Raw genomic sequence first — 12,183 nt, forward strand, 5'->3', positions numbered from 1 at the left:
CTTAGCCTGGCACACAGTAGGCACTCAAGAGGTAGTCATTAAATGAATGAGCCCACCATCTGAGCAACTGCTATGGAAACCTCAACAGCTAAGGTAACCTAGGCAGACCCCAGACAGACTAGGGTCTGAGTCTCAGCTGGCTTTAGAAGGAATAAGTCCTTTCTTCATACAACTTGTAGACACATTCCTTTCAAATTAAAAACGTTTTAACCAGATTAAGCCAACTTCCCTTTAGCACTTTGCTACAAAATTTGAAATGTCTTATTTTTAAGATTTTATTTATTTGACACACAGAGAGAGAAAGAGAGAAGGAGAGAGGGAAAAAGTTTAAGCAGGGGTAGCGGGAGAGGGGGAAGCAGGCTTCCCACTGAGCAGGGAGCCCGATGCGGGGCTCGGTCCCAGGACCCTGGGATCAAGACCTGAGCCGAAGGCAGATGCTTCACCGACTGAGCCATCCAGGCGCCCCTGAAATGTCTTTTTAACACTTGCACTCGTCCACGGAAGTGAGGAATTTGAAGCATTTGACCAGCAGTAATCTGAGTGTTCACACAAAGCAGATTCGACAGAATTCAGAAAACTCTCTGCAACTGAGACTGTTAGTTTTGCACTCAAGAAGGCTGAGGGCACTTCCCGCAGCTGGTGGATGATTAACCCGTAAAGCAACCTGCGGATGTGGCTCCGCGGGCTTGACGACGACGAGGCACTGTGGTAAGAGAGAGCACAGCCAGAGGGAAGAGGCAAGTTCTAGGGAAAGAGAGCACTCACTTCCCATTCACAAGAACACACGGTCTTAAAAAATACCACCAAGAAATGAGGGGGAAAAAAATTGCTTCCTCGCAGGAGGAATGAAGCGTGCCTTGAAATTTAGAAACTCGGTCTTTGGGGCACCTGGGTGGCTCAGTGGGTTAAACCACTGCCTTCGGCTCGGGTCATGATCTCAGGGTCCTGGGATCGAGCCCCGCATCGGGCTCTCTGCTCAGCGGGGAGCCTGCTTCCCTCTCTCTCTCTGCCTGCCTCTCTGTCTACTTGTGATCTCTCTCTCTGTCAAATAAATAAAAAAAAAAAAAAAAGAAAAAGAAACTCGGTCTTTAATATCTGGGCTGATGTTACCAATAGGTCAGCACGGCACAATCACTGAACTGCTCACAGATTAACTACAAAATTTCTCCGTCATTGAGCATTCCCGCTCCTGTATTGGGCTGTACTTCCACTAGAAGCAACACAAGGTCCACTTTAGTTGTTAAAGCTGTAAATGTGCACGTCCGTCCCACCACTTGTGTATCAAAGGAACACATAGCCTGTTCTTTATGTAATAACAGATGTTCAGAAAACAATAAAAGACAAGAAATGCAGACTTGCTCAAATAATCCGAGGATCTATCCAGGGATCAGAACTTCTAGGCCTGTTGAGAGAGCAACATTTTTCTAGAAAATCGACCTGAGAAACTGCAAAGGTGTGATTTTATTTGATGAAATATTAAAATACACCGTATTAGGATTAATGGAAAACATGGTTCACACTGATTAAAAGAAACACTCTGAAGGTTATTCTCAACTCCAACAGGAGGTACCAAATAGCTTTCAAGAAGAAAGTAATAATAAGAACATCACCCAAGCAGAGACATAAACATCTGCTACTGTCAAATAACAGGGCAAGAGGCTCAACGGTTGAACCAAAAAAAAAAAAAAATAAATCCTTTTACTTTGAACATACCTCTCTCATCTCTACAATCCAATACATTAAAAAGGTAATTTATTAATAGCCAATGTAAAGTAAATTATAACAAATAATTAGGTAAACAAACCTGTTGTGAGAATCCACAGAAGAACTGGTACAAAAATTGTGGCAAAATGAAACAAAGGTTCTGGAAAAAAAAATGTAAAAAAGGGTTAATGTTTTCACTTGAATTTTGTTAACACAGGATATCGTACTCCAAATAGTCTACGGTCAATCCCAAGTCTTCTAATATCATAACACGATAAATCTCTATTAGAGTTGCAAGCAAACAACTCAAAGACAAATGATTAATTCATATTAATATCAACTTCTGCCTTACCAAGCAGAAAGAGGATCTCACTTTATGAGAACCTCTTGCTAGTCTTCCTTGAGGGAATAAATGAGCTCATACAGACACAAACATTTAGGTATTACCCCTTAAATGCCAATTTGATTTGCAAAATCAACACAAGGTAGACTGACATAAAGCTCAAAGTATACAAGTAAAGTCAATTAATGCCAATGAACAGCCAGGATACTGCTACAGTGTCTGCAGACTCTAAGAGTACCAACTAATGCTTTACTGTCTTTATTACTGTCTCATCAAATAATTGGCATATTATTACTGATCACCTAATTATATGCAAAGATGGTATTGTGGGTGATACAAAAAAAAAAAAAGAACAGAACAAAGCTTCTTACTCTTAAGGGACTTACTTAATTGAGAGAATACTAAAAACAAACAGGAAAAAAATAAAAGCTGAGAATTCATATGACAGTAAAAGCCACTAGGTAGGACTATAAATACTGAAATTATGGGGCACCTGGGTGGCTCAGTTGTTAAGTGGCTGCCTTCAGCTTGGGTCATGATCCTGGGGTCCTGGGAGTGAGACCAGCATCAGGCTCTCTGCCCAGTGGGAAGCCTGCTTCTCCCTCTCCTACTCCCCCTGCTTGTGTTCCCTCTCTCACTGTCTCTCTCTTTGTCAAATAAATAAAATCTTTAAAAAATATTAACATCTTCAGGTAAAATCCCCAGAACCAGTCTTTTCAAACGAGTGCCATCCGTCAGGGTAGGATGGGTCCTTATTTGAGTGCTGCTGTCACTTGTTCATGATGTCTCTGGATTTGTCTTTGGGTAGCACTTCAAGAGCCCATTCTTGGGCTGTATCAGAAAAGTGGTCTCTTTCCTTCTGTCACACATTCTCACTTAGCTAATTTACCAGGCTAGGAGACTTGAAGCTGTTTTTAAAAATCCAATGCATCCTCAAAGCATAGCCAAGGATATTTAGGTGAATATACTATAGGCTCTGGGGCAATGTTGCTAAAGAAAAGGGCTACACATGTACTGAATTAAGTCCTACAGCATCGGTGTGCCAGAGCTCGCAAGGTCATCTCTTGGAAGGGTGACATGTGCTGCATCAATTTGGGGAGAATGTAGTACCTTACTGACAAAGTGTTTAGACCTTGGATGAGGCAGTACTCAGTGGGGATTATGGGGGTGCTTTGTGGGAAGGGGAGGTCTGACTCTGCCACTAGAATGTAAGTCCCCTGACAACAGAGACTTTGCCTGTCTTACTCCATTAGGAATCTTTAGGTCTTACAATGGTGCTTGACACATGGTAACACATTCGAACGTGTCTGTTGACTGAATAAATGGAGAAATCAGAACTTGAACAAGGTGTTAAAGACGGATAGGATATGCTGAGAGCAGGAACCAAGGCAAAGTGCATGTATTTTAAACATATAAGGTAGGACAGGGTCAGACCACGGGGTGCCTTTAAAGACAGACTAATCCTCAGACAATGGAGAGTGAAGTTTCTAGAGGACAGGTTAAAGAGTGGCAGTTTCCTAAGGTTGACTTGGCCATATTGTGCAAGGTGCATGAATGGAGAAACAGAAGACAGGAAAACCCATCACTGAAGCACTTCAGGAGTGAGGCAACTGTTATTTGAAGAAGCAACGGCAAGGTCAGACGAAGGAAGAGGCTTTGAAGTATTAGAAACCACCTTGGGATAAAAGGCGGCAGTGGAAAAGGAATACTGCTAAGTCAGTAACTAGGATGATAATGGGCACAGAGATCCTATGAAGACAGAGGGTATCACCTACACAAATACTTCCCTACATTGGGAACAGGGATATGGTAATTACTGGCCACTGGTAAACAGCCATTTTAATGCCTGTTTTGTTTTCCGTAACAGAGCATCCCTTCCATCTGGTGGTAGGTGCGTGAATTGCAGGCCACAATCTTGAGGCACACCGGACGTCAGGAATGGGACCAGAGAGCTAGGCAGATCCGCAGGGCAAATCTTCACGGGCTGGCCTGCGAGGGTGGGCTAAGAGAACAACCACCTGTCCCCAAGTGGGGCTGTTCAGTGACTGAGGCCGAGGCCTGAGAGACCCTAACTGTGATGTACGAAGAGTCCTGGACTGAGAGTAAATGACCCTATTGTGGGAATCCGGCTCTGCCACCTCTGAGCTGAAGAGGGACCCGCAAGTTTCATAAACTGAGCTCTGCTTTGCACGTAGTTTAAATCAAAATAATAGTAACTGCTCATAGGAGATTTGTGAGGATTGACTAAGAAAATAGAGTGCTTTTGTCAGCCAGCAAAGTATCTCACACATACTGGGTTAATCATCGTTATCACCATCATCTATGTTTGGCCTGGATACCAGATGATACTGGATGACGGGGTCTTAGCAGATCTGTCAACCCGGGGTCACACTTAGGTATGTAAGTATTTGTTTATTTTTAAAGATTTTTTACTTTAGGGGCACCTGGGTGGCTCAGTGGGTTAAAGCCTCTGCCTTCGGCTCAGGTCATGATCCCAGGGATCTGGGATAGAGCCCCACATCAGGCTCTCTGCTCTCTGCTCAGCAGGGAGCCTGCTTCCTCCTCTCTCTGCCTGTCTCTCCGCCTACTTGTGATCTCTATCAAATAAATAAATAAATCTTTAAAAAAAAGATTTTTTACTTTATTTTCTTTTTTTAAGCTTTTATTTATTTATTTGACAGAGACACAGCAAGAGAGAGAGAACGAGAATCAGGCTCCCCACCCAGCAGGAGCCCGATGTAGGGCTCAATCCCAGGACGCTGGGATTACGACCTGAGCCAAAGGCAGATGCTTGAAGACTGAGCTACCCAGGTGCCCTTAAGATTTTATTTTTAAGTAGTCTCTACACACAATGTGGGGCTCAAACTCACAATCCCGAGATCAAGAGTCACACGCTCTACTGACGGTGCCAGCCAGAAATCCCAACACATTTTTTTAAAACATTTTTGTAAGTAGGCTCCATGCTAAACGTAGGGCTCAAACTCATAACCCTGTGTCAGGAGTTGCAAGCCGTACTGAAGGAGCAGCCAGGTGCCCCTCGCAGTTACGTGTGTCTTTTAGGAAACAAAGCTAGTAAGACCGGGGACCGATCACAGGAAAATGACACATGGCAACAGTTGCTGTGCTCTCCCTTCTGTGAAATACACGGCATGAAATCTAACCACCATAAAGGTCTGCATCATTTAACTTGCACACGAACTTGGTAATATGCCTACAAACTAGAATTTGGTAAGAAAGTTCTTAATTCTATCCCCTGGTAGACAAAATTGAGTAGGCAGGCTCAGTCTAATGTGAACTCTAATGCTTGGTGATAAAACCAAGGTATTGTTGGGGAGGTGACCTCAATGTCCAATCACAGGGGTTTGGGATCCCACACCATTATCGTGCTTTAGGTGAGTAATTAACTGGGTGAGAAAATTGTTCACAATAGATTATTAAGTGAAAAGGGCAAAGAGCAAAACAGTATGTTTTGGGACTGACTGCTAGTAAGTATGGGACTTCTTACGGGATGATGGGAATGTTCTGGAACATATAGTGGCAATGGTTGCTCATCATAGCAAATACACTAAAAGACACCATATTGTACACTTTAAGTGTAGGATAGTGAATTTTGTTATGTGACGTGCATCTCAATATAAAAATTGAAAAAAAAAACCCAGTAGTGTATAAAAACAACATAGGGGTAACCTGGCTGGTTTTGTTGGTGGAATGTGTGACTGTTGATATTGGGGTCGTGAATTCAGGCCCCAGGTTGGGTGTAGAGATTATTACTTGGGGAAAAAAAAACACCAAAAAAACCCAAAACCCAAGAACACTGTAACACAATTTAATTTACATAGAACATGTCACATAAAAATGTCACCCCATTGGCTCTCTCTGTGGATAGGATTATACTTACAGATGACCTCAAAACCTTCATTTTGGAAAAAGAGTTTTTGCAAGAGGGATTTGAGAAATATCACTGTTGCACGATTTTCCTTTCGATTAGAGCATTAACTCACTAAGCAAGATTCTCAGAGAACCTCATCTTGAGGAGAACACCATGCCAATGTTTTACATACTTAAAAAATAATTAAAATCAATCAGGATTAAAGAGGAAGGACCAAAATGGTGTACAAACAAAAACTTAACCTATCCCTATTGCAAATAAATAACATAACCACACTAAAATGGTGGAAAAGGAAAAAAAATAACTTTGCAATAGTATTTTGACGATCTACACCAAGGCTAAAGACAAAAAGTACGTAACAAATGTATCACTCAAGTTAGTTTGTTGCTCACAGGATCACGAGTATTCTTGGATTGAGCAAGTAAATAAACACTGAGGATAATGAGAACTGAGGTTCTCACCAATGGAGAAAGGGATCACAAATTAGGAAAAGAGGAAGGGCAGAATGAAACCTTGTGGTATTGGCTGGCATCAAAGGACTAGTATAAACTGAGATCACATTCTGGGTTCATACTGCTACCTATGATTCTGGCCCAACAAAGTTGTGTGTATGCACCACACGTATATTCACAGATATAACAGATCTGTGTGTATCCTCATACATATTTCCTAGCTCTTTTCGCCGACAAGGCCTAGAACCAAGGGCAGCTCAGCAGCAGTGAGCACAATTGGCACCCAGATCTTGATTTCTAAATGCCATCTGCAAATAAAAGGAAGCAGTGTTCCTTGGAGAAATGTCTGAATCCAGGACTAGAGCAGGAAAATGATAAGATGAGCCTAGAATATCATACGGAACCAGAAAATAAGTCTTCAAAAAAGGTTGGGGAGCGGGGGAGAGGAGAATGGGGAGTTGACACTCAGCAGATATAAGGTTTTAGTTGTGCAAGACAAGTTTTACAGCTCTGCTGTATACCGCTGTACCTACAGTTAACAATACTGTATTGTACGTTTCAAAATCTGTTAAGCGGGCAGAGCTCATGTGAGGCATTCTTATCACTATAAAATAAAAAATAAAAAACAGTGGGGACATGTTGAAAGGACATAGCCTAAATTTGTGACAATCTGAGTAACAGATTAAGTAACAATAATAATACATTTTTAACTCATAGAATAAAGTATCTATTTTAGTAGCAGACTGCTCTTTTCCAATGAAATTACACAGATTACAGTTGAAGGGCCTTCAGACCCCCAAAACACCATCTAAATCAAGTTATCCAAGTTAACATTATCCTGAGTGAGACATACTGACAACACATGCCTCCCGATAAGATGTGCTCAACAGGTGACATTACTTCTATGGTATTGGTGCTGATTCTCACGGTAAGCAAGCATTAGACAAACCCGCATTGAGGGACATTCTACAAACTGGCCAGTGCTCTTCAAAAATGTTAAGATCAGGGGCACCTGGGTGGCTCAGTGGGTTAAAGCCTCTGCCTTCAGCTCAGGTCATGATCCCAGGGTCCTGGGATCAAGCCCTGCATCGGGCTCTCTGCTCAGCGGGGAGCCTGCTTCCCCCTCTCTCTCTGCCTGCCTCTCTGCCTACTTGAGATCTCTCTCTCTCTCTGTCAAATAAGTAAATAAAATCTTTAAAAAAAAAATGTTAAGATCACGGAGACAAAGAAGATAGGAGTATTCCCGTGTAAAGAAGACTAAGGAGGTATGACAGCTAAATGCAGTCACGAGCCTGAAATGGACCACAGAGAGATTACCAGTGCGACCTTTGGCAAAATTCCAATACTACATGTAGACTAGTTAATAACGTGACAATTACTTTCAATTTACGGATCTCGATAACTATGTTGTTATCTAAGGTGTTAACAGTAGACAAAGAGCATCTGAAAATTATTCCACTAATTTTGCAACGTTTTCAAAATCTGAAATTATTTCAATGCAAAAAGCGAAAAAAAAAAAAAACAAAACAACAACTAAAAACAAACTATACCGAACAGAACACAGGACAAGATATCAAGATCTGGCCCATGTTGGCTTAAAATGATTTTCATACTTTAGATGTTAGTTCACCTTCACGTATGCCAGGTTCATTAGGCATAAAATGAGGGGCTTGTACTGTATTCATGGGACTTCAGAGTGTGCTCTGTGCAATCTCTGGCCAAGACAAGGAGACTGAGCAAGGAAACAGCCCCTGACCCATCGCCCTTCAATGAATGCAATTTTGCTTCTATTTGCTTTACCTGGACAACTGCACCTGAAAAGAGGACTCGGTAACTAAGAGGAGTAGTTCGGAATACCGTTTAGGGTAAAAGGGAACCAACTATTGATATGATACAACCTGAATCTTGAAAACATTACTCTAATGAAATAGGCCAGACACCAAAGAGCACATATGATTTTATTTATATAAAGTTCTAAAACAGGCAACTCTAATGTGCATACTGCATAAACTATACCAAAATTTGTATGTTGTATGTTGTAAGTATCACTATATATTGGATAGCAATATAAATCAGATTAGTCACTGGTGCAAAGTAGAGGAGACTGGGACGGAGCACACGGGAACTTTCTGGGATGATGGTCACGTGGATGTATACATTTGTCAAAACGAAACTGTACACTTTTAATGGGTACATTGTATTGCATTTAAACTCCACTTCAAGAAAGCTGACTTAACAATTTCATCCTAAGTTGCTCGCATTAAAAGGAATTTCTAGTTTCTTTTTTTAAAAAAAGATTTTTATTTATTTGAGAGTGCACACACAGGGGCGTGGGCGGGGGGCAGAGGGAGAGGGAGAGACGCGCTAGCCGTCTCCCCGCTGAGCGCGGAGCCTAAAGCCAGGCTCCATCTCACGACCCCGAGATCACAATCTGAGCTGAAATCAAGAGTCGGACGTTTAACCAACTGAGCCATCCAGGAGCCCCAGGAATTTCTAGTTTCTGATTCATTAGATAGATCACCTGTGTTTTGTAGACCACAAATCTCAGTGCTAAGACCACAAAGTAACAGTGAAAAACGGGAGGAAAATCCTGTGCCCGAGCTGAACCACTGCTGGGTTAGATGGTGGTAAGTCCAATTACAGATTATTTTGTTTCATACCTTATAGAAGAAATACTGTACAAGGTGTGCTATTCTCACATAATATAGGTGTCCGTGAGCCAAGAGCAGCTTCTTCAAATGTTTAAACTTCGGAACAGCATAATCGCTATTCCTGGCTGCTTGGCGACCTTCTTTGCCTTTAATACCTGAAAATGAGAACATCTCTATGAGTACTTCATAAAATAAACAACCTCCTGATTTGCTATTTTCACACTTTTAACTTGTTTATGAGGCACAGTTCACTTGTAGAGTTTAAAATTCTTTTAACCAAAAAGTACTGTAACAGTGACAATGAATCTTACCAGTAAAAAGTAAAACTTAGCTGGTAATTACTTATTTATAACACAAAATAAGACCATTGAACAAAATCACTGTTTTAATCATTACAAGGCAAAAATTAAGGAAAAAAATTAAATCGGAATATTTACCTGAAAAAAGGCACTTAGTTAAGTGTGTAAATGTACATGCCCCTAGATAAGGGGCTGTATTTAAGCAACTCAGAGACCTGGGGTTTGTGGTCTAGGAGCTCAAAACTGGAGAGTTACAATGAGATGGTGAAGCCCTCTCACTGAATGAAACTCTGAGTAGTAGCCCAAGTGTTCCATGAGCTCAAGCAGCTTTAGGCCACTTCCACACTGAATAACCAATGAGTACACCTGAGAGTTGTATACCATTAGTTCTTCCCTTCCAAAAAAAAAAAAAAAGAAAAAAAAAGGCTTGCTGGGGTGTTAGGATTGCTGCCTATCAGCACCCTGACATGAGGGAAAAAATGGTACAGGCAGTAGAAAAAGCTGTTGTTGCATGCCAACACATAAATTCGACACCACAGCCCAAAGCACCCATGAATACTGCCATGTGGAAAACCAGCCAACCAATTGTCATTTCTTAGTCCCAAACAGTTAAGAATCTCAGAAGATACAGTGCAGCGATGTAAGTAGGCGATGTGGCCAGGGGCAGAAAATCAGTAACACTGCATGCACGCTGTCAAAGTGAGAGCTAAATGATCACTTGCACTGCCAGTAGGTTTGGGAAATTCACTTGACCTGGTTAATATAAAAATAGCCTCTAACTTGGTATTGCTATGTTCCCACCATGGACAGGACTTTGGGATGGACAGGTTAGATGAGGACGTTCATTCAATGAATAATTATCTTTCCCAAATTAAAATTCAAGATGAGTAACCACAAGACTTCTCTCTCGAATAGAAGACCATGTTACCCACAAGCATTTCATTAGGTGGTGCTTACCTATTCCCACATGGGATTCCAAGATCATACTAACATCATTGGCGCCGTCACCTATCGACAATGTTATTGGGCTGCCTTTTAGGTTCTTCACCATTCTGACAATCTACACATTAAATACAAAAGAGGTACAGAAAAGGTCAAGCAGAATGTGGGACTATGACACTGTGGGCATATGCCGCACTCACACTTGTAAATGGAGGCCTTGCAAACAAACAGAAAGGTGCTTGGTGTGTATTACACACAACGGCCTTTAATTCAATTCTCAGAGGCAAAAGAACGTAGCATTTTAAATGTAACACCAGTGCCCATCTTTTTTTGGGCTCCATGCATACAGGAAGTGTCAGAGAACCTTGTCTCCTACCTACACTAGAGGCCAACCTGTTTCCCTCTTTTGTCATTGCTTCACGTGTCCTTTTAGATGAGGCGTTGAGTGGGACAGTGGAGACCAGAAAGCTGATCTGAGGTAACATGTATAGGGTTACTGGAATAGGCGTGGGAAATGAGAGAACGATGCTTCTAGAACCTTTCCATCTCTACTCCCTGCAGATACAACCACTCCCTTTGGTGCATTCCCGTATTCCCAGGGACTTCCCCAATGGTAGTCTTACACCCATCCAGCTGCCAGCTACACTTTACTAAATCTCCCAATGCCCACTATGATTTCATCTCTTCCACAGGTAGCTTCGTTTTTAAATGTGGGCATCTTGAAGGTAGTGAGATGTGCAGAAAGTTCTCTGAGATAAGTGTATAAAGCCTGTCACTCTTCCCAGAGTGTCTCTTCAAGATGTGTCAGTGGCACAATGCAGCTCACTGCTGTGTTCGTGGCAGGTAGCAAATGAAAGAAATCATCTCCTGGCGGAGTCACGTGTGGAGGTATACTGGGTAAGCAGCCGCCCTCCCACCCCACGTTTTAGATAATGACCGCTTTATGCGTCACCCCTCAAAACCGTCTAGAATTTGGCAGCTTTAAAAAAGTGTATAGGGGCGCCTGGGTGGCTCAGTGGGTTGAGCCTCTGCCTTCAGCTCTTCAGCTCAGGTCATGATCTCAGGGTCCTGGGATCGAGCCCCGAGTCGGGCTCTCTGCTCAGCGGGGAGCCTGCTTCCCCCTCTCTCTCTCTGCCTGCCTCTCTGCCTACTTGTGATCTCTCTGTCAAATAAATAAATAAAATCTTAAAAAAAAAAGTGTATATAATGCAGAAGCTAACTAATGCCTTGCAGAAATTCTGTCCTCAGAATTGCTTTCGCCAGTTAGCATAAATAAAATCCATGTTCAACACAACTGATTAAAAATAACGGACACGAGGCTAAGCCACCCCACAGTCTTTTCTTTAAACACAACTCAGTTAGGTTTTAGTTGTACTAAATAGTGTACAAAAAACCCCACATCCAATTCCACGTAACACAAAAATGCCGTTACTGTGAAATGCCAGCTTTCCCCTACTCCCTCCCCACGACTTGGTTCTTTTTAAAAAATTTTAGAGACTCTCAGAAACAATCTGTAAATGAGTCAAAGACAAAATTAAAGAACCCACACTAAATTTGTATTTGATGAGCTACAATTCTGGTTAACCTAATTGCACCTGTGAAACTTGTGCAGCAATGGCTTGCACCTCAAAGAAGAGAAAGTGCAGCCAGGAGAGGTCTAGGGAAGGCGATAAAATTAGCAAGGGTGACAGCACCTGCCTGAAAATATAGATTAAGAAGATTAAAGGTCGTCCTTGTAGGAAGATGAAAAGATATATAGTCGTGGACTATAAAATCATGAAAGATTTAGATAGGTAAACATGGTTTTTCTTTGTTTTCTTTTTTGATTTTTTTTTCTTTTTCTTTTTTACCATGCCCCAGGTCACCTGGATTAAGAACTTCTCTTCATGAGAAAGAAATCAAT

At 41.8% G+C, this 12,183-nt stretch overlaps 1 protein-coding gene across 2 annotated transcripts in view; it reads right to left on the reverse strand.

The window, feature by feature from the left end:
• Positions 1 to 12,183, reverse strand: part of ATP11C (ATPase phospholipid transporting 11C (ATP11C blood group)) — a 179,926-nt gene that overhangs the window by 30,492 nt on the left and 137,251 nt on the right. For both annotated transcript variants that reach the window (XM_080795248.1, XM_080795249.1), the window contains exons 21-23: positions 10,296 to 10,398; positions 9,049 to 9,194; positions 1,805 to 1,864 (exon numbers count right to left, since the gene is read on the reverse strand). In XM_080795248.1, the coding sequence (XP_080651374.1) occupies positions 1,805 to 1,864; positions 9,049 to 9,194; positions 10,296 to 10,398 (309 nt within the window). The remainder of the gene's footprint in view (positions 1 to 1,804; positions 1,865 to 9,048; positions 9,195 to 10,295; positions 10,399 to 12,183) is intronic.

Source organism: Martes martes (assembly GCF_963455335.1).
Source record: "Martes martes genome assembly, chromosome: X".
In the NCBI taxonomy this organism is placed as follows: Eukaryota; Metazoa; Chordata; class Mammalia; order Carnivora; family Mustelidae; genus Martes; species Martes martes.